The sequence below is a fragment of the Impatiens glandulifera genome, chromosome 4, assembly GCF_907164915.1.
Source record: "Impatiens glandulifera chromosome 4, dImpGla2.1, whole genome shotgun sequence".
Classification (NCBI taxonomy): domain Eukaryota; kingdom Viridiplantae; phylum Streptophyta; class Magnoliopsida; order Ericales; family Balsaminaceae; genus Impatiens; species Impatiens glandulifera.
Genome location: NC_061865.1, coordinates 55239247 through 55267164, shown reverse-complemented (window position 1 = coordinate 55267164; position 27918 = coordinate 55239247). Strand labels below are relative to the sequence as shown.

Sequence of the window (27918 nt, the reverse complement as noted above, 5' to 3'; positions counted from 1 at the left end):
CTTTATATAAACAAGATCAAGCATAAATTAGGTCATATATATGGATTCATTACAATCCCATCCTTAATCAAACCGAATTTAATACTAAATCCCCCACATAATTTCACAGGATTACAAATCTAATCATTAATGATCCTGTCTAAATGCAATTAGCAGGTGTCACGTGCTTTTAGACAATCAAAAAAGAAATAAATGATAGGGAAATTCAGCCAACACATGATCACATGTATTAATCAGTCTATATATTATTGAGATTCTTTAAAGATCATAAATTTTTCTATCTGCCATTGTTCTATTCTCAAAAACATATAACACTTTTTGATTAGAGTTGGTCTATTACACTAAATTAATTATATTTTTAAGCATATTTGCTGTTGAATATAACCAAAATTCATCCTATAATAGGTGCTCCCTATTTCATGACATAATAATTTTGTGTATATATTGTTATTACTTGTTCAATGAACTTTCATTTCTATTTATTGTTGAGTTTATATTAAATATTAAATAAATCATTAATAATAAAATAAAGTAAATTATTTTCATAACATGTTTATCAATAAATTATGTTTTATATCTAATATTTAATTATATTAATGAACAAACAATTATTTATGTGTATATAAAAACATATCATTTAACCGCCTACTTATCATAAATTAACCTACATTCATCATTTGACGTTTTAATTTTTCTAAGATCATTATAAATTTTAAAGTTAAAAATATTTTTTAAAGTGTTGACTAAATAAAAATAATAAAAGTAGATTGACTTATGATCACAATAAGTTTATCAATAAGAGTTTACTTTTATTATAATAAAAGATAGTCATACACTATATTAAAATTAAATTGAAACAATGGTATGCAATTGAAATATATGTATATAAGTGTTTTCAGAGTTTCTAATTTATTTTAAATAAGTGATAATTTATTTTGAAATTTACAAATATAAATTGCACTCATAGTTCAATGAAATCCTTGTTAAAAAAAAACTAATTTAAGATCATCACAATTCACAATATTAAATCACAATTGATCATATTAAAAATAATATTTATTATATTTTATTCCTGAAATAGTTTACACAAACCCTTTAAATCAGGGAGTTCATTTTAATGGGTTAATTTTAACATTCTTTTAAAACATATTTTAACTTCATAAAATGTGAAAAAAGTAAGAATGAATCTAAATTCATTTTAGATTTATCAAATGAATATGTAATTAGATTTAGCTTAATTAAAAAAACTATTCAGCAGATTTGGGATCAAAATTTCATTCAATATATTCTCCTTTTTTCATAGTGCTTTCATTGTTACTGTTCTTCATGGTTGTTAGTAAATTGTATTATAACTTCCAAGTTCCAACAGTAGTATGACATCAAAATCCTGCACAAATTTAACATGGTATTATATCTATAGTTGCCTTTCAAATAAATGTGTTAATTCTGTCTCTTGCTAGGTATTGTGGTCTCATAAAAGGCTCTATTTCAAAAGCACAACACTGGGAATATTACACACATAAAAAAAATCTAAGCATCATCGCTATAGAAATGAAAAATCCGATATCAAAAGGAAGTACAAATAGTGGGTAACTTTTTCATCTTCTTACTCGCGTTTACAGAAATGATCTGGGCAATTTCACAACTACACTCAATGAACAGGTAACAATGGATTCAACTGCATGCTGAAGAGATCCGCAAGGGCACCTCGAACATCCATCTGTCCAATAACAAATTAGAAAAGAGCCGGTGAATGATTTTAATAGAGATGTAAGTAATTAAAATTATTTATGTTCTTTACCTGGTCGCAACAAACTAGTTTAGTTATAAAAGGATAGAACTCTCTCAAGTGTCTTCTAAATATCTGGTTGTTCATATAAGACATGCCCTTAAGCACCTAAAAGAGAAGAAAATAATTATTATTATCTGTTAGTATAGATAGAAATGTTACTAAAAACAGTTGAATACTCATGAAATGGAATAAGGCCTTGTTTGAAATACTATCTTACGTCAAATTATTAAAATTATTAACTAAAAATACTATTATAATAGAGTAATGAGTAGTTCATGTGGATGTAAGTTTGTTTATTTTGTATTTTTGTGATCACAAATGTTGGTGATCTTTTGAATGTTGTTTGAGTAGTGTTTGGTTAAACTTATGACAAATCTTGTTGTGATCTTTGTGATCTAATGGATGAATGAAATGCGTTTTATCTTTTACAAAAATACAAAAATATTATTACTTAATCATATAACATTTTAGAATAGTAAATACTAGGAATATTTGGATCATTATAGAATTTTTTGGCAATAAAGCACACACCAAATGAGCTCAAAAGAAATGTTGGGAATAATGGAGGTAAACTGTAAAGTACTTGCGTAAACAATCAGGGCCTTGGAGTGGGGTGCCAAAGTTATCTACTTTTAAAAACAGTTACCCATAAGAATACTTTCCAAGTTAAGCGTTTGATGTGAATTATTTGTATTTAATTCAACATGCTGCCATTAATCACTTATTACATCAAATCATCAATTAAATTACCAAAATATCATTATTTTATTCTTTATAATTAAAAATATTTTGGTCATTTAACCCAAATAACCCACTTTTTAATATTTCAGTGAAATCCCAGATCAACTAAAACTAGGCCGGTTTGCTAAAACAAAAGGATGGAAGTAAAATTCACTTATTACCTAATTATTAATTCAATTTCAAACGGTTGAACTTTAAGTGGAAATTGGGGAAAAACGTACCTTCACAATAACTGGAGACCTTAAATCAAGAACCCGGTGTATATCCATATTCGTTGTCTCACCAAGAGTTGATTGAAAATCAGAAGCCTCCTTCAACACCTGTTCACAGAAAGACACTAGCTTCCCCTCTGCTACCATTTCAAGTTTATCATCTCTTCCAACAACATAATATGAAGAAGAAGAAGAAATATCATTTTTCATTGTATCCTTTTCCGTCGAGTTGACTTCATCACCAAGTTCTTCATCTCTTTTAGCATTAATGTCAGAAGTTGCCTTTTGCAAAATGTCTAAGTAAATGCATGTACCAGCTAATTCCTGGCGAAGAAGGTTTAGAGGTGGCCTGTCTCGAGATAAAACCATCAAACCTATGAGTTTTGGATCAGGTAAATATAAACCGTTATAAGTAAAAATAAAACTGACCTTTCGGCAGAAATATGGTGCATACGCAATCTGAGATTGGCATATGAATTATATGATGATGCGAACTCTAATACAGAAAATAATATGTCCATTAGAGCAACCTTTTGTGTTGTAGTCAACTTGTTCCAGTATTTCCCCTGCATATTTGGATATGCAAATATTATTCTGTATTTTATTTACAGGTGTGTTACAGTAACAAGCAAATAAAGATGAGCAAACAAATGGTTGTGAAAATCAAAATGGTCTAAAATATAATTTGATCATAATCGTGAAAAAAAAATCCTATTACAAATGAAGCAAAATATTATACTATAATTTAGGATCATAACCAAAAAATATTGTGTATAACAAATGAGGAAACAAAAACCAAACTATAGTCTTGATCATGATAACCAAACGCAAAAAATAAATTTCAATTTTAACCTTTCCAGTGGGATTGTGGATACCTGTTTCTAAATATGCTCAAAGTTGATCTTTCAATCTGAATTTCTCTTTTCATGTTTGAGTAACATCTTTGAAAATAATGGATATTTTGGAAAGATCAGTGAAGGGTACAAGCAATGCAACATTCATTAGTTACATGAGTTGAATGCACATTGAGAGATGGCAATGCATCAAATTTCCAAAAAGCAGAAACCAAATAGTAGGAGAGGGATAGATACAAAAATTGCATCCATACATAAAGTAAGACCAATACCTGAATACTATCAATAGCATCCAGGAGGAGTAGCTGTGTGATGCATTTGCTCCTGATGGTAGCAAATATGGGGCTCTCTACTTCTTCTGTAGCTTCTATTTCCATCATATCAGCAATCTGGAGAGACGGGAGAAACATGAGATCAGATGGAAGCAAAAAGCTTTAAAAGACAATTCCAGTATAAATATATCTTTGAGCATCTTTCTTTCGGTCTTTAAGATGATTGCACCTCAAGTCAGAACTGAATTCATGATTGTACCATAAATCATCCTATGATTAATCTCAAAATTTTATACCATGATTTTGATCTTGTTTGATGTGGGTTATTTGGAATTAATTTTCGATAACTCACTATCCAATCAGCAATCTACTCATGAATCAAATCATCAATCAAAATACCCTTTATTTAAAGAAAATTAAAATAAAAATATATATATATATATATATATATTTAAACCCCTAATGTCTTTTTACCCAAAGAACCTGATTTTATATAACTCACAAAAACAAGGTTATTTGGAAATAACCACTTGGTTTCAAACAACCCTAGATCAAACAAGGCCTTATTAACAAAGTACAACAAATTGGTATGCGCAATTCAACAATCAGCCTCATTTATATGGTTAATGTATATATTACCTTTAATGGAGAAGATGGCACTGACACATCTGAAGCACGTTCCTTAGGTTTTGATGTGAAACTTCTAACAAACATGTTGTCCATCATATTTCCCATGATCTTTTGACCAATTGTTTGGCTCCTTTGCATGCTTCCACCTTCAACATTTTTAGGAGATCTCACTGAAGTTGATGGTTGGACCACATAACAATCAATTAAAAGAATATAGTTCATGACAGCAACATTCATCAAGTATACATTTTTCCCAGTTCAGTAGAGTACCTTTGGACATCTCTGCATCTATTTCTTGATTGTGGTTTTCCATGGCCATGACATTCTGATCATGAAAAATGCCATTGTTTTGGCGGTAATCAACCTCCTCGTTTTCAGGAGAGGCTGACCTAGGACTATCACCTGAAGAGGCTTCCAAATGTCTGGTTAATCTTACAGGGCTCCGGGGCTGTCCAATACTTGAAGTATTGAGCAACTCAACAGGTTGTGTTGTGTATAAAGCATCTCTGGTACGAAACAAGAGGGAATTAATATTAGTACCATTACCCAATAAAATATATATTAGGAAGAAAGAGATACAGACCTTATACTTTCCAATAGGGTGTCCCAATCACTATCACTGAACTGGTGCCCTCCAACTTTGATAAGGTGCACTAGTGCACCCAATGAAATTGAAACCACTGTCTGATCAGATTTTTTGGCACAATCAAGTAGCAAACCCAGTAGAGGAGGCAGCATGAAACAAACTTCCTAGATCAAATAAATTCAACACCTTTAAAGATACTTTTATACACAGGAATAGACAAAAATAAAGTTCTCAACTTGTTGGAGTTCATAAACAGGTCTATGCTACTTTCTTTGTTTTCATTTAGACATAAAAAAGTTACAGATGATTATTCCAGCTTGTCTTTTGAAATCTAAGTTTCTCCAAATTCCAGGAAAGTACATTTGTAAATCACTGTATATCTGTGTCACATGAACAATATAAAATGTCCAACAAAATAGTACACGGGTGATTAGTTGCTTGAAGAGCTATAATCCCTTACTCTTAGTCTCAGATTATAGATCTTTACAATTTGTTAAAAAAAAAGCTTCAGTTCACATGCATAGCTACAACAGAAAAATAAATAGAAAAAACCACAATAATTTGGACTTAGCTTCCTAACAACTTGATGGATCTATACCTGATTTGACATGAATATCATCAGTTTGATGTTTGTAACATGAGCTTCAAAAAAAATTATTTATTTGTTTTTATTAGTAATAGAGGTCTAGGATGGAGGCTTGGAACCCTTGACCAAAATTGGGGATTGAGGAAATGAACCACTAAATAATGTCAGTTTCCAGGTTATGGACTTATAAATTGAAATGTATCAACGGTTATGTACATGTAAAATATCTTTCTGGACTCGACAAGGAGAAAAACTAATTAGTAAAGAAGATGCATAATTCATCTGATATAAGTCCCAGTCCCAGATTGCACATACCTTGTAAAAGGTGTTGAAAAGATTGCAAAGCAATTGAAGAGAGTGGATGCTAGTTTCACGGAGCTCATCCCCAGATTGGACCAGACTTTCTTTTCCGGCATGTCTTACATGATCAAAAATGGGAAACAGAATTCGATGGAAAATACTTTCCCAAAATGACGACGTGAATTTTCTACCTCTCTCATTCAGCAAGTCAAACAAAACCTCCAGTGCACAATTGCGGACCTCTTTTCTAGGATCTGATGTCAGAACTGATAATCCAGCCAACATAGGAAACCAGTAATGCTCAGTCACATCATAAGTGGCTTCTCCATTGACATCAATGGGCTTCAAAGCACCACCCGGTACCAGTCCCTGAAACATATATAAACACAGAAGTGTACAACTGTAAAAAGAATTGTGCATAATTACTAAGTTAATTAGGAGAAAAAGCATTTGAGTCCAGAGAAATGTAATTAATCATTCAAGCAGTTATACAGTTTAATCAGTAGATATTTCTAGTAGAAGTTATTGTATCCCATTACTAAGAACATTTTTTTACAAGGAAACAGAACCTCAGTTTCACCTTGATTCACTAATCAAAAAGAAGTATAGATCCACAAGACTATCAACTAACATTAATTGACTTCAGAAGAGAACCATTTCATTGAATTACAATGTCCTAGAAAGGTTATCATATAATTTACATCTTTAGGTAATGAAATAGGAATTCAACAACAACTGCCTTTTGTATTAGTCATAGGTAACTACACTTTATTCTTGATTAGAAAAAATGTGTTCACCAGACACAATAGCTGCATAACTATTTCTCATGGTAGCAACTAGGGATTAAATGAGAAGACAACACAATATTATTCTCATCCCACCAAGGTAGTTCAAAAGGTAAGAGTCTTACCTAAGACTGAGACCCATTTCAACCAAGAGATTCAATTTAGATCTCATGGAATGGTACTACAAAAGAAGAAAGCTAGACATGAAACAAAGCAAATATAAAACCAAGCCAGTGTTCCAGTTTCAAGTAACGAGTTCTCACAAGAAATACAACAGAAGAAAAAATTGAACCTCGGCAAGACGGTCCTCGCATATACGGAGGAGAGCAATGGCCTTCAGACTGATCCGGTAAGAACTTTTGTTGTTGGCAAAACCAATAAGACAATTGACACAATCCATGAAGCAGTCTCCAACAACCTGGTCAAAGTGTTCCAATATAACTGCACCATCTTTCATGTTAGCATGTGCATGAATGACAAAAAAAAGTTGACAGTTGTCTTGGTTAAATGGCAAAATGATGTAGCAACTAACCTTGTTCCACATTCTCAAATGCACTTTCAATAATTGGCTCCAAGTCATCATTTGACGCAGCTGTAAAAATCATAAACACACTACGCCAACCTGACTTGATGCTCCCGACTTTAGATTTTATCATCTGCAAGTCAACATAATATTTAGTAATTCCACTAAATAGAATGTAAACTATCTTTTTTATCATGTAGAAATTACCTGAACAATGCAATCAACAATAAGCCTCCGTATTGTTTCATTTCGACTACTTCTCATCAGGATCACGAATGGCTTCAGAATGTCGTTTTGGAAAGTAAAATTAGCAAGTTCAGCCCTCTCCAGATATTTCATACCAAGTTGCCTCAGAGAATCAATAGCATACATAGCAACTCTCTCATCAGGATGGCTTCCAGCATAAATAAAATGAGTAGATAAGACAGTCCATATTCTGGCCCATACCTGAAATGATTATCAATGTTATCTTAAGAGTTGCAGATCTATTCAGGAGGAGAGGAACTAGTATATTGACTTAACATGTTAACTAGACATTATTTATTCAGTTAAGTGATAGCAAAGGGGTTTCACAAAAATAAACATTAGATTTGTTATTCATGAAACATGTCCTTACAAAGAGAGCGGCAAATTAGACAGAGTCAGAGTGTCATTCCTTATGTGTTATAATCTGTACTATAACATAATTCAACAATGTGAATGAAAGGTCCAGAAATTCAGGATAGATGATATTGGTTTCTATTTCAGAAGATGGGCACTTTAAACTAAAATCTACTGGAATAAAAAAGCCAAGGGAAGCTGGAGTATTTATAGGATAAATTTTCCTGCAGGAAAACAGGCAGATAATGGAGCTAAAATGTCTTAGGGCTCATTTGCTACATGTGGGTGTTCCTAAAAGAGTTCTAGAACTCAATAATCCCCTTTTCAGGAAATATGCCCAGCTGCACAAGAAAATATATGTTCCATGCTGTTATCAAGATCCAAAAATACAGAAAACAGAACAATCCTATCAATGTCAGGGGTTATCTTTTCTAAATAAGAAACAACAAGAAAATGTGAGACAACATGGTATAGCTTAATTAACTTTTGACTGGTGTCAAAATCGACAAGATAGAAAGCAAAATAATCCTATAGAGATATCATAGGGTATCCTGTTTAAATAGGGGAATACCATGCGGATGCGAGCCATATTGTAATAGCTGATCTCCACTAGTTTTTGCAAGCTGAAAACACGAGCCGGGTACTGCTTTAGCTCCTCAGCTGAAACATTACAGAGAGCTGTGAAGAACTCTACAACCACTTCACTGGGCAATTTAACACTATTCACAAACACTTGTTCAGCTGGTTTGCCAGCCAATTCTCTCAATGATTGGACAATGGCATCTCTTGAGAGCTGATTTGATGCTTGCATGACAGTCATGGCCATAGTGGGAGTGGATATGATATATTCAAGGCGAGAAATGCACTCCAGAATTGCATGCCAGGTGTCTTGGAGAGCATCAGTCTCTGTATCACACAAAGATAACAATGTCCGCATTGCCTCCACATTTTTACTTCGCATATCCTTGGGTGCATGCAAGAAATTGAATCTGAGACCATTCCAGGAATAATTCAGAGACAACATTGGAAATACACAACACTGGAGACACAATGAATGACTTATGACATATATGGATAGGATACATTTAAGCTATAGGAAAAACAGGTAATATACTATCTAACTAAGTTCTGTTTTCAAAATCACACTAAAGAAAAAAAAAAATCAACTAAAATGATAATTTCAAACATAATGCCAGGAAAACAAAACTTTAACTAACTTCTAAACCAATCTTGAACATTTAAAAACACTCCAGTAGGGGGAAATAGAACTGCATATTGAAAATATAATCAGAAAATGTGGGATGTTTACCTAATGAGAGATGTTAAAAATGCATAGCGCATGGTATCCATTCCAAGAACATGAGCGATCTGTATCCCTGCTTTAAATCCTTCCATGCATAGAATGACCCTCGGCTTGTTTTCTCCTTCACCCATAGTCACAGAAAAGGTTGCAAGCAAAGGCCACCCTACAGCTTCAACCATTGGCCTAACAATTTCAATTTGATTTGATGTATAAAATACTCCCCTTTTTCCTCCTTGATTCCGAATTATAGTCTGTGTTTGTTTAATGATAGCTTCATTCTCAGACTTAAGGTCAGTTAACAATTTTCCCCTTGGGAGAGCCAAATTAAGAATGCGGATAAGTTGACCTCTCTCTTCTTCTGGCCTCTGTCTAGTAGTTCTTCCAACAGTGACCATGTCATCTTTCATTTTTATTTCTTCTTTGACTATAGAATCATAGATCTCTTCCAATAGTTCTTCTGGGGCAGAATCTTCGGCATCATTTGTAGTATTCATGCGTACAAAATCAGCCTTGGACATTTTAGGCCATACCATTGGGTTGTGTGCATCAGTATTCAACATGATAACTGCATAGGCAAGTACATATGCAGTGTCTGCATTCTTGAAAAGCCCAGGATTGTCTGCGCAATACCTGTGAAATAATCCATTCAATGATAAATAATCGAAGAACCAATAAACTAGGCAAACAGTCTGTGCACAATAACATGACATGGCTATAGGTCCTTAACAGATCACTAGCAATGTTCAACTAATATACGGAAACTAAATTATCATGAAAGATATAACAATCTGAATCTAATAATCAATCACTGCCCCAATCAAATTATGCTTTGTAAATTTTAATCACACACATACCTTAGAAATCCTTGTGATGGGATTTTAATGTATAAAAAATTGTCTAACAGTACAATTGAGCAGTTTCCTATCTAGTCACTTCCTCAAATTTTCCTGTTCTCTAGTAGGGTGATCCATTCAACTTTCCTAAAATCTAATATTTTGTCTCTACCTCCCTCTTGAGTGGCTGGAGATTGCAAAATTGGTAGTCGAAGTGAATTTTCTCCTATTCTCTTGTCAGTGGAGACAAGCTAATAACAAATGACAGGTTGAGAAGATTTATGAAAGTTACAAATACACTATGTCCTTCTATAGAGATAATGAAGAAACTATTCATCATCTTCTTTTTGAATATCCCTACTTTCTTGCCATATGGGGGACTGTTACATGGAGCATATACGCAAGTGAAGCCCTAAAGTTTGGAACATAATCAAGGATTGCATTGTTGCTAAGATTGCTCGCCATTGCCTCTCTTTTAGTATTCTTGGATGCACCTTCTAAGCTGGAAACTAGGAAATATGGAATGAGAGACGTTTAGAGGCTTCAGTAAAAGGAGAAGAAACGACTATCAAGCTTGAAAAGTTGTTCTCTGTTATTGCCATTTACAGAGTGTGCAAGTCATATAGTATTTATTACAAGCTAACTTTACCGCAACTGTATTATTTTAAATTGTCCTTGGTTGTAATCCAATATGTAAAAAGGTCATATTGGATTAATATAGGTTAACCTTTACTGGATTGGGTTAGAAACGGATTGATTTGGACCCCCTATAATTTGATCTGAATTGATCCATTTGCTAGGTCAATTCTATAGTTATTATGTGCATAGTAGTTATAGTAATGGTCCCTCCCCTACTGGTTATATCGCCCTACTCTCACTTTTAGGAGGTGAATGGTTTGAGTCTCATCCCTGGTGAATTCAATATATAATACAAACAGAGGAAAGAATTTAACTATTCTCACTTTTTGAAGGTGAATGGTTTGAGTATCTGAGATATTTAGGTGTTTTGGTTTTTACCAGTTTTTTATAAATTCTCTATATCACATCACTACTATCATTCTAACCATCAAATCACTCATTTTATCAACTAAAATACCCTTACTTTATTTTTATTAAATTTAAATTTTGAATGCAAAACGAAATTTTAGTAATTAAACCACTTAAAAACCCAAATAACCTACTTTTTTATCAAACAATATTTTTTCAAACCAAAAAACCAAGATCAAACAAGCTCCTGGTGATTCAATCTATAAGACAAGCAGATGAAAGAATTTAAGTACTCTCACTTTTAGGAGGTGAATGGTTTGAGTCACATCCCTTGTGAGATGAAAGAATTTAAATTACAAGCATGTACCTACCGTTCTGCAAACTTCTCCATTATTCGATCTATCTTTTGAGCTTCTCCAGGAAGTCTAAATCCTCTAAGAAACTCACGAATTGCAACATCAAACTTCATCCCAGAAAAATTCATAGAATCTACATAAGAATGCATGACAGCGAGGGGAAACTCCTCATGTTGGCCCAAATAATCTCCAATAACAGCCTGTAATACAAAAAGGTTAACCATTTTTTCTTTAGTGGGCAAATAAGATTCACCAAAATGGAAAAGGTTCTCGCTTTTCAAAAATGATTCACCAAAATAACTCACACCTTGTCCAAAGCAGGTGTGTTCCTTAAAAATAGGGCTACTGAAACAGGTGTGTTTTCCACCAGTTTATTTGATAACAGATACTCAATACCCTTTCCTGGACGCCTGTTGAACTGTGGCATTTGAATTGAAATCCAGTTCATTAGTTTAATCTCTAAATAAGAACAATTACATCGAGAATGGAATCCGCGGATTATGGTGCTTACCTCTGATATTGCCGCTTGCAATGTAGATTTGTGTGCCTTGGCCTTTTCAAAATTGTTGGGCGAGTCTTCCTTAATATCTGCCTCACTGGATTCTGTGGAGGAAAGTTCTTCATATGAATGTTGACCTTTCGCCTGCTTAGGAGATTCCCTCAGAGACTTCTCCCAATCAACCAAAGACTTGAGCACATTTACTAGGCACTACAATGTAGAAACAAAAGCTACCTGTTAATATATTCAGAAACAAGCAAGTTCAGTGAATGGAACATGCTAATAGTATAACTTACTTGAAGTGATGAACTCTTTATTGAACCCATCTGGGATGCAGTAACAGAATTGGGATCAATGCTTTGAGTCCCTTGAGCGAGCTTTGATAATGTAGTGACCTACATGATAAAGTTCATGCCAGGAGAAATGTCATGAAAATGAAGAATTCAAATTCAGTAGATGTATGCACATTCAAGGCATTAGAAATAACACAAGATGGAAATAGATTTAGTAGCCACCATGCGCTCAAACAGGTTAGGTGCCTCAAGATCACAGTCGTAGTTAACAAACAAGTCAACTAGCATTTGAGAATCCTTGCAAATTTTCTCTAGCATCCTACAAAACAAAGGTCCTGTGAATTGACAAAATCCAACATCTAGTAAACCATTAATAAAATATAAATAAGGCTAGTCCCCATTGATAATTGTGTCATCACAATTGCATATTTATTGGATGGATAAGTGATATATCAGGACCACAAGACGGGCAGCATTGTACCGTAGAACAGACAATTTTTGGTTCAGTGGGCATTCCGTGCTATCCAGTGACCGCAAAACAATCAAGGGGAGAAAAACTCCAATTTCTCCCTGAATAAGATAAACACAGAACCAAGATCAAAATACAGAATTGACCCTCCAATATGCAATTTGTAGAAGTTAAATATATGTACAATCTTACTTTAAGACTTTCTCTAAATCTCAACAATAGCACATAGAAGATTCCTGTTGCATACTGTGAAGAAGAAAATGGAGAAACATTACCAATGATGCAGACCATCTAAACATAAGACTTAGCAAAGGAACCAAATCAGACAACTAAACCTGAAATATGACAGGTGATTGAGAAACTGATGCCCTCAACAAGGCATATGAGAGGTAAGCTTTCACTGAGTCAATAAAATGAAAGTTTTTTGTGAATGAGTGGCTAACACCTTCTAATAAGCCCTGAAAAAAGATAATGAAAATAACTTCAGTATATCTTATATAGGTTTCAGGCATCTATTATTTAAAAGGATCTTTTAAACAAATAATGGATGCAAAATAGAAAATTATTAAACTTCTAAGGAACATTTCCCATCAACCAACGAAACTACCTTCCATGTCTATTTAAATATGTAAAAAAGGTTATTTAGTCCTACATTTTCTTGGAAGGACACATTTTTTTGCTCATATGGCAGGACACGTGAGGTAAATAATGAAACAGATCAAGACTCAGTAACATTAGGTCATAAGTGGCTTTACAGTTACATGTTTGTGTTAAAATTTGCAGAGCATGTGAAAACATCATGTCTAGCTGAATGATAAGGATCTTAGCAGCTGATCCATATGCCATGGATTAATAACTTAAAAGGTGTGATTTCCTTAAACAACACCTGGAGAATGAAGTACATAAACCTACCTGAATATCTCCACCAACACACATTAACATACCTAGGCAAGCCTCTGAACAAAGCAATTGATTATATAAAAACTGGTTTACAATTAATGATAGATAAGATTATACTATCTCCAACTATAGTGAAAGACAGATACCAGTCTGATCAAGATTGTAGGCATAATCTATGTGCATAAAACTAAACAAAAAAATCAAGTAGCTTGACACTCAATATTGTTGAAATGGAATTTTTTTTTATTGTTGAAATGGAAATAATAAAAGAACAGATGATATACATATATGTGATGAACTGATGATTAAATGAATAAATAACCTGCAGAAGCTCAAGAGACAAGATGCGAGTCTTCGTGGTAATTTCATCATTGTCTTCCTTCATACCCATCTAACAAATTTCATCCATGGAAACAAAAGTTTAGAGACAGCATATAAGAGATTTAGGATTGGGACAAGAAAGATGTTAAGAAAGCAAACCTTGCAAAGTGTCCGGAATAGAAGTAAAGCATCACGATGGCCAATGTTCATGCTCTCAAGGTCAATCCCTCTAAAATATAATGATGGGTTACATCATAATCAAGGAAAATACCATCACGTCATTACCAAAAAGGGCAGAAAGTTGGACTAAGAAATGGTACTAGATGCATACCTGGTTACTTTTTCACCATCTTCAAGATGCACAACTTTGTCTAGAGCAGCTTCTAATCCCTATAAACACAAAAGATCATATAAATTAATAGCAATTGCATTCAAATATCTTGTGGGGAATTTTAGTGAATGTGAATTTCTGCCTTTCCCAGCTTGATTGAGCAGGCAGCATAAGTGAAATACTAGGATGCAGAATTATAAACAATTAAATAAGCTATGTGCCTTTATGTCAGCTCCAACCGCAAGATTCTGAAGTTCTTCAACAGATGCAAGTGAAGTTTCTTTGAGTTGATCTGAAGAAGTTTCATTCTCTAGTGTTACTTTGTCACTTTGGTCAACTGAGGTAATCTCATCAGTCGTGGAATTTGAACTATGCGGAGCAATTTTCTTGTGTGCAACAGAAGTGACTGTTGTAGAAACCTGAATTCCACAAGTAAATATTTAGGAAGTCCAGGAATCAACTATCTTTCCATTCTTATTTCCGATATTACTAATCCAGATGAAATTTCAATTCTTTACCGGATCGGATTCCATCCGTCTGAAGACAATGCTGATCATCTGGGTCAACATTGCCTTTGAGGTTAATTGGTTCACAGGGCTCTTGCTGAAAATCAAGCAACAATTATTAACACAAGTAAACATAAACAAAAAATTTAAAGAAATTTTAATCATTACCTGTTTAGAGCAATATTGTAACATAGTCTGATTACTCCCAGCAACGACTCTCCATGAACTATAGTTAACAAAACCAATTAAAGACTAAATTAGGATCAGAATGATAGGCACTATGTTAGTTTTACCATATAACAATAATACACAAGTAATAGTAAAATAGACTCCAGATGAGGATTAAACACACAAAGGAACACATATATACAATATACTTTAAACATAAGAGTATATGTTGCAGATTTAGCTTCAAGATAGCAAGAAAACTAATTCAGCTCAGTTTGACATACCTCTAAACTTTGAGGATGCTACAGATGTCAAAAGCACCTTCAAGACTTGTAAAGTAGTACTGTGTTATATCATTATATCATACATAGTTAGTGATAACAAAACTCAGATTCTTATAGACACTGATTTTAGAGAATACACAGAAACAAATACCTATCAGGGGATGAATTATCCACACAACCACAGACCATGTTTAGAATGTCTGTAAACAATGGTGAATTTTTACCACCATCTAGTCCAGGATCACCTTCTAGATGGTCATATGCAATAAGTTTCTGCAATCATTAGATTTTATTACGGATTACCATTTAGCTTGAGATATAATAGCCGACTTTTTGGCAACTATTGAGTACATGTGCATCTTCCCAACAAAACAAAAAAGAATAAAGTAAAAAGAAACATAGAGCCATAAATCAGAAGACAGTTAAAAAATAAAAACCTATCTCAAGCTGGAAGTTGGAAAGTGTAAGCAAACACATACATGAAGACAGTCCAAAGCTAATTCTAAAACTTTGACATTCTTGGTCTCAAATGCCAGTCTTAGAGGATTCAACACAAGCTCTGCTACTGCTCCTTCCAATGTATTTCCAGCCTTAGCTAAGATTGATGTTACGCTTGACAGCTGCTTTGCATGCTCTGCTTCATCAGCAGACTGAGATCCCACACCGGCTTCTTCGGAACTAGGAATAGAATCACAGATAAGCATAACTTCAATATAAAAAAATGTAGTCTATATACGCATGAAATGAGAAGCTGGCATAACAGAAGAACTACATAGCAACCACCTACAAAGTCCAGATATAATTATTTGACTAAAAGATTATGCCTATCCAAAAGGAACAAGTGCCACCAAATTGATGTTTGGTCTGCAAGAAAACTTTTGAAGGTTGTCCAACAGAAGGAAGAGTTGAGGAGTATACTCTGGGTGGCACGAAAATCACTTCTATAATGAAACCAAAGGAGCAGAGAATAAAAATGCAATTTGCATGGGCACATACCTTTGTCCTGCAGGCGGGGTGGATGGTGTATCTTTATCGTTAGGAACCGATTGCGGACTTTTTTCTTTCGTGCTTTCTAAACAGATAAAAAGAAACAAGAAAATATTCTTAAAAAATTAGTTCAACATAATGGCCCCGAAGTGGAAACACTATTCATTTTTTGTTTCCGACCCTAACTAAGTTTAATTTCCAAACGTTCCTGTCCCCAGGATGCAGTTACACAAAAAAGTGTTCCCAAATAAGACCTATTTCAAGTACATATAGGTAAGAACGTGTTTTGATTTTTCTCATTTCCCCATCCTCATTTACCAACATATTATAATGGCTAATACTATTTCCAGTGTAGTAAGTTTGTTTAGTTCAAGGAAGCACAAGTTCTCAAGCTTGATGCACATTATGTAAATTGATCAGTAAAATCACATTCCTGTGATACAAGTGAATACAATGCATACTTAACTGAAACTAATTCGTTCTAATTTCATCTCATTCTATCAGTTCTTACCTGAATTACCACTTCCTAATCCACCTTATAAGACAATAACAAAGATAACTAAGTCCAAAGAATAAAGAGAACTATACCTATATAAGTCTGAATAGCCGTTTGAAGAGCGCCATACTTTTTATTAGCACACTCTTTGAGCATCGATTCAAATGCTCGTGTAACAAATCCACCAGCAGCTCCCCCAGCCATCTTTGAATCGAATCGATCAGCTAGTACTGAGATGAAATCACGATTGAGGTCAACTGAGGTGTTCTCAGAGCCGACGGTGCATGGAAATCACGTCAAACTGGATCTCTAGAACAATTGATGACTGGATCAGTTGAGAAAGACGAAATCGATGAAGATCAAGTTGAACATTTAGGAGTAGAGAAAGAGAGTTGAAGAAATCGAGCAGACTTACCTTAAGGCGAAAATATTGACGAAGTGATGCTGGATCTGAAGACCACTCTAAGAGAAGATCGAGAAGAAGAAGAAGACTATTTTCTCAGATGCATAAATCGCTCTTTTATTATTTAAAATAAATTAAATTTAATTAAATTAAATTACTAACTCAGATTATTATTATTACAGATTAATACTTACTGACAATCTCTCTACTAATCAAATCGTAACGCTGAAGCAAAAATAAAATAATATAATAAAACAAAATTGATTCTTCTTTAATTATTTAATTTTTTTTTAAATGACTGGACTTTAAAATAATGTAATTAAAAGTTGTATTTATTGATTTTGTTCCTTAATTTGCCACATGATTGCTTACTTATGACTTTTTAATATAGTTAAAACTATTATTTACAATTTTTTATTATTTATTTCATTTTATTTAAGAATTTTAATTTTTTATTTTAATTTTTAATATAAAAAATTAACATTTCACCTAATTTTATTTATTGATCTTGTCATGAGAATTATATTGGTTGATTTTTTTAAAATAATAAATTATAATTTTAAAATAAAAATTAAAATATATATATCAATATTTTAATAAAATTATAAAAAAAACTAATAAAAAATAATTTGAAATATATTTAAAAGTTAATAAAGTAAAAAAGACAGTGCAAATTAGCTAAACAAAAACAAGTTTTAAATATAAATAAAAATAAAATGGGGTTTATTTATTTTAGATTTATTGTTTATGATTTTAAATGTAAGAGTATTTAAAGATATTGATTTTTTTTAATGAAATTTAATTTTCGTTATTAAGATAACTCAGGTGGTGCATATTTAACACTATCATTTTTATTTTAAAATAAAAATATTATATATTTATAATTTTTTAAAGAATTTAAAATTAAAGAAAAATGAATATGACATGTGACTAACAAAGAAGTGTAAATTATAAATGAGTATTAATATGTATAAGACTATAAGATATATAAGATATATATACTGTATATATGGTTAGTGTTGAATAAAATAAAAATATGCTGTAAATAAATTTTATTTTTTAATAATAATTAATAATTAAGTTTTTTTTATAAATATGATGTAAACAAAGTTTTTTTCTTAAAATAAATAATAATTCCTATTTTATATTTTTTTTTTATGATTTCAACTTATATAATCATTAATTAATTAATTAATAATTAAGTTATTTTTGTTAGTATTTATTTTATATTTGTTTTACAAATATTTATTTTATCTTCCTTTATTTTTGTTACTATTTTAATTTATGTTTTGTTTTGGGTCAATTATTTTATATTATTATTAATATTTAAAAAAAATAGTAAATAATATATATATATATATATATATAGCAATGATCTTAACATAATTTTATAATAATTTTTTATTTTAAGAATCACTTTTGTCACTTAAGTTATATTATTGTTCGATTTTAGTGTATTAGTCACGATTTCTCCACGATTTTCTTGTGCTAAAATTTTCTAGGCTGTGTAAAGAGAAACACAATTAGAGCCTTTCGTGGTTCAAGATAAAAAAAAATCTAAAGTAGAAAGTAACATAAACATTATAAATTATAAATATAATTTTATTATTATTATTATTATTATTTTTATATATTATTTTTTTATTTGATTTTTTTTAAATAAATATATATATATATATATATATTAAAATAATTCATGGTCATAGTTGATGGCTAAGAGACTAAAAAAAATAATAAAATAAAAAAAATAATATATATTTTTTTTGTAATTGACTATTTGTATTGGTAAGTTAATTTGGTATAAAATTAAATTAAAATTTGTAAAAAATAATAATATATATTGATTTAAAAATGCAAAATAATGAAGATTAAGAGGGTAAAGACAATTTGGAGGGCGTATAAAGCGCAAGCAACAGATTATGCAGGCCATTCGTTTTAGTGCGTGAGGATTGAGGTGGCCCACTGGAGAGTATCAGTTTTTGTATCCTTTCACTCAGATCGGTCTTCACAAGGGATTAGGGTTTTGCAATCCTTCAAGAAGATAACATCCAACGGTGGGATCCAAAACGTATAATCTATCTATCGTTCTATCCATCTGCTTCATCCTTTAAGCTTCCTTCGATACCTTTCTTCATCCCACCGCCGAATCGCGACTTTCTTCCAGCGATTCCAATCAGGTTCGTCAGACTTTTTTATTGTATTTGATTCAGGATTCTAGATTGAAGTCATCATATGTAGCAAACCTACTGTGGCTCATGCTATTATGGATTTTATTTATGAAATTATGTTTTTCGTAGTCATGTATTTTGTTACTTTAATCATTGTTGATTGTTTTATGCTCACATTTAGGTAATTTCACTTGGCTTGTTTCCATGGCTTCTGATTCGCAGAAGGATGTCCCTGCTTCTGCTAGCAAGGGTAAGATGTCTCTATTGACAGTCATTTTATGTTGTATGCAATTGGTTTCATTTTGTACAAGTCAACTAACTTCAATGAATGTTGATTTGTTTATGTATCATTTTTTCTACCTAGCTTTGAATTTGACAATTTATGTAAGTCTTCTTCTATAGAATCTATCCTTTGAGGAAACAACCAGATAAGAAGATAAGGTAGACTTTGATAGAGAAAGCAAATTGTGTGAAAGAATCCTATGGTGTTTATTTTATTTTAAGTTGAAATATTGAGGTTTCAATTCTAGTTATTTCATAACAATCTGCAGCACTAATCCTAATGCACTATTCGTTGTGTCAAGTTGTCTTGCAAGACAAGTTCTTTTAATTTACTATGATCTTACATAATTCTCATATTTTTATAGGTTTCGTTTTGTTTATCTGTTTTATCTAAGTTTAGTTGCTTAATGGAATCACATTATTTTCTATTCACGAAATGTTTATCTATAGCATAAGAGAATTCAATGGTTTTACTGACAGAACTCTATTAGAGTTGTTTAGGATAATTACCAATGATCTACTTTGACTGTTTTTATCTCATCTTTTATTCCATGCTTTCCTTTGCCAGATGAAACCAGTGGCACAGCTGAGGTTAATGTCAAGTCTGAGTCATCTTCTTCAGGGACACAATCTGGACAGAGAAGGCCATCCCCTGTAGAAGCAGGGTTTGCTGGAAATCCTTTTGATTTCTCAGCTATGTCTGGTCTACTGAATGTAAGGCTTTCTTCCTAGTTCCTTATCTATCTCTATTAACTACTAATTTTATTTTATTTTCCTTTTATCGAATAAGTTTTATCATTCTTATGAGTTGACTTAAAAACTCCATACTCCCCCAAATGTCCCGCCTTATATATAAGGATCTCTATATTTCAGACATAACATCTTCCTTTTTTCTAGGAATACTATAGGATTGAAGTAGTATCATTATTTATGAATTTCTAATCTTTGTAATGAAGGATCCCAGCATTAAGGAGTTGGCTGAACAGATAGCTAAAGACCCATCATTTAACCAAATGGCTGAGCAGCTGCAGAAGACCTTTCAGGGTGCGGCAGTTGAAGACGGGTTTCCTCAGTTTGACCAACAAGAATACTACTCCACTATGCAGCAGGTTATGCAGAATCCACAATTTATGTCAATGGCCGAGCATCTCGGTAATGCGCTAATGCAGGTATTACTTGCTTGCATGTCACTTAGTAATTTTACGGTCAATGTGCTGATCTCTTAACTTATCATGCAGGATCCTTCCATGTCTACCATGCTCGAGAGCTTTTCAAATCCTGTAAATAAAGACCAGCTTGAAGAAAGAATGTCCAAAATCAAAGATGATCCAACATTAAAACCAATCATGGACGAGATAGAGAAAGGAGGTCCAGCTGCTATGATGAGGTACTTGCATACATATATATTATGAAATGTTAAAGTTTGTATTTATAGAGTTGTTGTGAATGCGATTTCTAATAATACAAATCAGTGTTAAACAAGTCTTGAACACGAGAACCTTAATATTGTTTGTTAAACAACCCAACAATCAAGCCTCTGAATTAGTGATGATGATGTACTTATATCATCAAAAACATTCTTTAAACAAGTGAAAAGCTTACATATGATGATAAATGGATTTCTACAAGTACAATGAAAATATGTTCCCAAGGAACTGGAAGTTGCATTGTTACTAGGACTGCATAGAAACCAAATACCATTCTTTTTTATGTTTGAAGGTTCCAATTTAGCCAATGGATGGATTATTTCCATTTGATGATCTTAGTTATTCCACATTATGCTGTCAAAGTAGTTTAGTCCATTATCTTTCTGTATTTGAATTTATTTGTGACATTAGGTACTGGAATGACAAAGATGTTCTTAAGAAGTTAGGTGAAGCTATGGGTCTTCCAGTTGCAGGAGACACTGGTAGCTCGGGTGTGACTCGTGAACCAGAAGAAGCGGATGGAGATGAAGATGAATCAGCTGTTCATCACACTGCTAGTGTTGGTGATGTAGAGGTATGCAAAATCCACATTCTTTTTCACTTGCCCCGTAATTGCGAGTTACTTCTATTTGTTTTATCTTGTTGAGCATTAAATGGGTTCTCACCTATTTGTACCAAGGGACAGGTAAAAGGAAAAAAATGTGATGATGTCTCATAAAACTGAAAATTAAGTGATACTAAATTTAAGTGTTGAATGAGTGTTTAGTGTATGAAAAATAAATGATGAATAACCCAAATGAAAATATAATTTTAAGTTCTTGATATGTAAGATGAAGTAGTTTCATTAATTTTGAAGGGTTAATGTTGCGTTTTGAACGCTCTTACTATATTATCAAGTTAAGTCATTTATAGGTTCGATTAAACTAAAGTTTGTAGCTTAATTTGAGTTAAATCTAAATAATAAAGTGATTTTGAATAACAGTTATAAAAAAACACTTAATTATCTAGATTAATTTATAAGGTTTGTTATCAAACACGGCCTTAATTAGCTAACTTAATTCACTTAGTTTCTCAATTTCTTTATAGTTTATAGTTCCTTAGATTGTGTTGTTGCGTTTACATACCCAGTATGGAGTACAAGATTGCTGGCCTAGGATGCAAAAATTAAGTGTTCAGAAGCTGTTGGAAGTAAAAACAGTAAAATGGGGGAAACTATCAACTATGATCTACGATATTATTTTCACTAGAAATCATATTGTAAATTAACCAAAGAAAAAGAGCTTTAATCTCAACCGTGTTAATTTTTTTCATAGAAATTTTGAATAACTGTTTGATATTTAGGGTTTGAAAAATGCATTGGCCTCTGGAGCAGACATGAATGAAGAGGATTCCGAGGGAAGGACCGCATTGCATTTTGCATGTGGATACGGTGAGGTAAGAAAATCTAGAGTTTAATTCATTAGATAAAGCTTTTTCTTTGTACTTACATGTGTGTGTGTGAATGTGACATTCTTGACCAGACTAAATGCGCTCAAATCCTTCTTGAGGCTGGAGCAGTTGTGGATGCTTTAGATAAGAATAAAAACACAGCACTTCACTATGCAGCTGGTTATGGGAGGAACGAATGTGTTGCTCTTCTTCTGGAACACGGGGCTGCTGTGTAAGTCCGACGAATATATATATTTTTTTTTACTTGAGATTTATTTTTACAAACTCTGTTATATGACCGTTTCAATGCAATTTAATGCAGCACGCTCCAGAATTTGGATGGGAAGACGCCGATTGATGTGGCCAAGCTGAACAACCAGCACGAGGTACTGGAGCTGCTGGAAAAGGATGTTTTTCTTTAAGTCAAGAGATAATGGGGGGTAATTTGATCGGTTTGAGATAATTTTATTATCTATCTATATATCTATCGCTCTCTCTTGTGTATTTTTCTCGTTACCTTGTTTTGTCATAGGGGTATGTGGGTGATGAACACCAAGGATATGTTGATCCAAATGGTTGTTTTACTATGTTTGTTTTGTTTTTTTTTATCAAAATCTCGGACATGCTGTTGTTATTGAAAGCAGTAGTATGCTGTTTCCATTTGATACTTTTGATCAAAATTATTTGCTTTTGTAGATTAATAACAGTTTTTCATTGCTCGAATTAATGTTTTACAATATGCTTCTTTTTTGTATTATGATATTAATGTAGTTTATGATGAAGAAATAAGTCTTGGCATGCCTTTTCAGCCCTTCAGGTTTTTGTTAGGTGGATAGGTTCTATGTATATTCTTATTATATAAACTTTAAGAATCTTGATTGAAATATGGTGATGGTTAGCCTGTTAGGAATTTTTGAATAATACTTTCCTATTGAAATCAATTGATCTGATTAATTTCACAAGTCAACTAAATTATACTAACAGATCAGCAAAACAACGGAGGGTAAAAATCACGGGGCAAAACCAACAGATTTCACTAATCGGGGCAAAACCAACAGATTTCACTAATCAGTAAGAAACCGATACAATTATTCTTCTCAACTTTAAACCTAAAATTGAGGTATACATACAGAGAAACTAATTTCATTCAAACCCAAACAAATCTAGGTTTGAGAAAACATAAAATTTCCTTTACAAGTAAGAGAGAAATGAACCTGAAGGTAATCAAGACAAAGAAGGTGATATTTGTTCTCCTTCTCTTCTTCTTCCTCTATATCTTCTTCTCTTCTTTTTCCTCTGTATTTTTTTTACTCTGTTTCTCTTGATCTCTTCACAAAACTCTCATTAAAAATTGTAGTAGAGAGAAACAAAATTAGAGTTTATTTGGTTTTTATATTGCCTAATTGGGCTGGACCCATAAGACCCAACATAGCCAACCATGGCATATTACTAATGAACCTCCCGACGGAACCGAATGGTTAAATTTTTGGTTCTGGATAATTTCAGTTTAAAATTATATTAAATATATTAACTGGTTAAATAAGTAAAAAAGAAATAGTTTTAAAAATTTCGGTCGGTTGGGTACCCATCCGTTCCAAACCGATATTTCGACTAATTTAAGTACCTTTTTTTCTGGGCAAAATCGGTATTATAGTGAAGGGTATTCTAAGTTAAGTTTTAAAATAATGTCTGATTTATTTAACCTTTTAAGTTTAGGTTTCGAATCAAATAGTATCTATTAAATTGAACTCTTAATATTGGTTCTAAATGATAATCAAATTAAACTCTTTGATATTTGTTATGAATGAAAATCAATTTGAACTTCACTCTTTCAATTGAATTAGTTTATTTATGAAGTTATTATAAAATTACTTAACACTAGCTGAGGTTGAAGTGTTAACAATCCTAAATAATGTTTATATTATTTTAACACGATACTTATATTTTTATATTTTTTTATTTGTTATAAAAAATATTTATTTGTCAAAAATAAAATAAAGTTATTTGTTAAATAAGTTTGATCATTTTTTTTTCTTTAGTTATAATTTAAAATTTTATACCAAAATTACTTTTTTCATTAAAAAAATTATTTTTATTAAATTATATTTTTTATACTAAAATATAAATTATTTTTACTTTGTTACTTTTTTAGATGTCACAGAATACAAGTTTTTAAATAATCTCATATTTTAGTTTGTAAAAAAATATTATGTTAAAATAATTATATAATTTTATAATAACTTAATAAATAGAGTAATAAAAATAAAACAGTGGAATTCGAATTGATTTTCATATAGAACAAATATCACGAATTCAATCTAATTTTAATTTTAAAAAATTTAAGTTGAAACAATGAATAATTTTATAGACATTATTTTTATAAAAAAGTAAGTTTATATAAAAAATTTTGTAAAAAAAAAAATATCTGAGCTCTTTTGTTTGTTAAAATTCTAGAACTTATAAATAAGATAAAATTTGTCATGATTCATGGCTAAAATATATCACATACAAGTGTTTATATTAAAAATATGATTTAACAATAATAATAAAAAGTGTTCATATTTATAAATATAGAAGTCTGCATTTTGCACAATAAATTCCAACAAAAAAAGCAAAGTTAAGATCCATGGCCCCTCCCCGAAAAACCACAAGTCTTTGAGTGAATCGTTGGCGTCAATGAGGTGCCTTACTTTCGAGTTATTTTTACGTTTATGAGTGGCTTATTTTCGAGTCTTTTGCCGTGTAACTATGTCTTTTGCTGAATCAATTAGATACATTATTGACACTTTACTCCTAATGATACTTTCATCAAATATTTAACTCCTTTAATTCTATTCATTTTCACTACATCTGCAACTGATAAAAAAATATTTGTATAACCTAATATCAAACAGAGCATGATAAGAAAACTTATTTGTGACTTAAAGTGTATGACAATTTAATGATTCAACACCTTAATCAGGCTAAATTGAAGTAAGCTAATAGGATAAAATTATTATGAAATGAAGCTAAACTTTTATCATTCTCTCCATAGAATATCATCAACCAGTCTTTTGCCCATATCAAAATCATCAACTTTAAATCAAACAATTGACAAACTTACATCAGAAAGGCCTTTCCTGATTCTTCTTCCCAAAAATCGCCTCCCATACAATCGCCAAGTATGGCCCTTTCTTCTCCAAATAGTCTTTAACAGCTCTTTCATCGAAACAACATCCTTTCTGCCTCAATTCTCCAATGGCACGTTGAGCTTCTTCAACACCCTTTTCCCTACAAAAACAATCAACAATGGCCACAAACGTAGCCATATTTGGCGAATGCCCAGCCTCCAACATCTCTAAACAAAGCTCAACAGCATCTTCCAACTGATTCCCTTCGTATAATCCCTTGATGAACACTGTGTAGCTGAATGCATTAGGTGAAATTCCATTTTTCTGCATCTTTCTGAAAATCCTCATGGCCTCATCCAGTTTTTGTGCTTTACAGAAACCTTCAACAACTGCAGTGTATATTACAACCTCAGGCATAGTCCCTTTTTCTCTCATCAAACCAAACAGCTTCATAGCTTCTTGAACCAACCCATCCTTACAGAGACCATCAAGCATTGCTACTGCATTTGGAATTAAACCAGTTTCCTTCATTTTCTTGAAGATTTCATCTGCATCAGGAGGAGGAGAAGCTTGGTTCTCGTTGAGAATTGAAGAAGTTTCTGAAACCCTTGAATCATTTTTTTCACCTTTATCAAACCCAAGTCTGAATTTCTCAAGAAACTCCTGTCCCAGCTGACTACCCGTCGAAGATGACTCAGAAGGTAAAACACGAGTCTTCAAGCCACTGATTTCGTCATCTACCTCACGTAACCCTCGATGTTTTGATTCATAACCGGAGCTGGGTCTTCGTCCGTCGTTATCGTTATCGCGATTGGGTAGTTCTCTAGAGTTGAATCGTGGCCGTCTGGCGTCTCCATTGTCGCTATGGATGAAGCTGAAGATGCGGAACAGGGACGGCGTTGGAGTGAATCGAGATTGATGTAGGTTTAATTTAAGATTGCAAAAGCAAAACGATGATTTGGCTTTCAATCCTTGCCTCAACATGATCTTTACTTTGATCAGTCTCTCTTTCTCTTCTTCTTTGTTAACAAGCGAGGCTTACAGCAATATTTTAGGGTTTATTGGTTTCTGGTTCGATATTCTTAGGGTTTTGTTTTGTTAAATTTAATTATCAAATAATCCTAGCTTATTCTTACATTTCTATTCATTTCTTTAGAAAAATAATATATTTGTTATATTAAAAATTATGTCTAATTAAATTATACTTTATAACACTATATTATGTAAATTAATATTTATATGAATTATTTGAAAAAAAATATATTAATATTTTCTCTTTACAATTTAATTTAATTAAAAATAATTTCTAAGCTAATATTTGAGCTAATGCTTCCTTCTCTTAGAAAATTTGTATTTTTTTAATATATTTTTTTTTTAAAATTATCCATTTAATAAAAATTGTTTTAAATATAATGATAAAAGCATAATATAAAAAAGAGTAAGGTACAAATTGAATACATTAAAATAATTATTTGACTCGAAAATCTTCAAAAAGAACAATAAGATCTTCACACAAATTCACGGGTTTTCCGAATAATCCTTAACGACATAATTTCGTTGTTAAAAAATTCTGAATTTTTCCAACCAGATAGTTATCAAAAAATTATAGGGATAAAGACTCATTTTTTAAGTCTCGCATTTTTAGTCTCCTAAATCCATGCCTCCCCAAATTCACTAAGGGTGTGTTTGATAACCCTGGAATTGGCATTGGAATTGGAATTGGAGGGTCCAATTCTAATTCTTATGTTTGTTAGATACTTTAATATTAAGAATTGGAATTGGAATTAGAATTCCAATGGAATTCAATATAGTGTAATTTGATAGTTCTCAATTCCTATCTTTTTAGGTCGGAATTGTAATTCCAAATTAACACGTTTTTTTTTATGTTTTTGACATGTTTAACACGTTTTTCACACATTAAACACGTTTTACACGTTTTTAACACGTTTATTACACGTTTAACATATTTTCATATTTTGGCACGTTTAACACGTTTTTGGCACGTTTAACACGTTTTTGGCACGTTTAACACGTTTTTGACACATTTAACATGTTTTTCACGTACTTGACACGTCTAACACGTTTTTGACACATTTAACATGATTTTCACGTTTTTAACATGTTTAACACGTTTTTGGCACGTTTAACACGTTTTTGTCACGTTTAACACGTTTTTGTCATGTTTAACACGTTTTGACACATTTAACACGTTTTTCACGTCCTTGACATGTTTAACACGTTTTTGACACATTTAACACGTTTTTCACGTCTTTGACACGTTTAACACGTTTTTGACACGTTTAACATGATTTTCACGTTTTTAACACGTTTTTGACACGTTTAACACGTTTTTTATATTTTGGCACATTTTGCACGTTTTGGCACGTTTAACAAGTTTTTCACATATTTAACACGTTTTTGACGCGTTTAACACGTTTTCACGTTTTTTTACATTTTTGACATGTTTAACGCGTTTTCACGTTTTT

General features: G+C 32.0%; 3 protein-coding genes across 4 annotated transcripts; 1 reads left to right on the top strand and 2 right to left on the bottom strand.

Moving 5' to 3' along the window:
• Window positions 1-1388: 1388 nt before the first annotated feature.
• Window positions 1389-15850, bottom strand: LOC124933944 (brefeldin A-inhibited guanine nucleotide-exchange protein 5-like). 2 transcript variants are annotated; one of them, XM_047474393.1, is made up of 31 exons: window positions 15611-15850; window positions 15283-15404; window positions 15132-15190; window positions 14848-14905; window positions 14692-14776; window positions 14395-14592; window positions 14174-14232; window positions 14002-14071; window positions 13844-13912; window positions 12957-13079; window positions 12814-12867; window positions 12634-12722; window positions 12375-12471; window positions 12156-12254; window positions 11872-12069; window positions 11668-11778; window positions 11376-11560; window positions 9191-9814; window positions 8453-8870; window positions 7489-7728; window positions 7291-7414; window positions 7051-7199; window positions 5989-6342; window positions 5085-5251; window positions 4772-5007; window positions 4511-4671; window positions 3872-3988; window positions 3175-3311; window positions 2755-3094; window positions 1802-1897; window positions 1389-1720 (listed from the first exon to the last, which is right to left on the bottom strand). In XM_047474393.1, the coding sequence occupies exons 1-31, from the start codon at window positions 15833-15835 to the stop codon at window positions 1652-1654; spliced, it is 5133 nt and encodes a 1710-aa protein (XP_047330349.1). In that variant the 5' UTR covers window positions 15836-15850; the 3' UTR covers window positions 1389-1651. The 2 variants fall into 2 exon arrangements, with proteins under 2 accessions (XP_047330349.1, XP_047330350.1); XM_047474394.1 differs by having other exon boundaries at window positions 4511-4647.
• A 3103-nt stretch (window positions 15851-18953) lies between these two features.
• Window positions 18954-23045, top strand: LOC124935797 (ankyrin repeat domain-containing protein 2A-like). Its single transcript, XM_047476223.1, has 9 exons — window positions 18954-19194; window positions 19367-19435; window positions 20036-20181; window positions 20424-20636; window positions 20706-20854; window positions 21306-21468; window positions 22236-22328; window positions 22415-22554; window positions 22645-23045. The coding sequence occupies exons 2-9, from the start codon at window positions 19390-19392 to the stop codon at window positions 22742-22744; spliced, it is 1050 nt and encodes a 349-aa protein (XP_047332179.1). The 5' UTR covers window positions 18954-19194; window positions 19367-19389; the 3' UTR covers window positions 22745-23045.
• A 2232-nt stretch (window positions 23046-25277) lies between these two features.
• Window positions 25278-26508, bottom strand: LOC124935857 (pentatricopeptide repeat-containing protein At4g38150). Its single transcript, XM_047476289.1, has one exon. The coding sequence runs from the start codon at window positions 26414-26416 to the stop codon at window positions 25427-25429; it is 990 nt and encodes a 329-aa protein (XP_047332245.1). The 5' UTR covers window positions 26417-26508; the 3' UTR covers window positions 25278-25426.
• Window positions 26509-27918: the final 1410 nt, after the last annotated feature.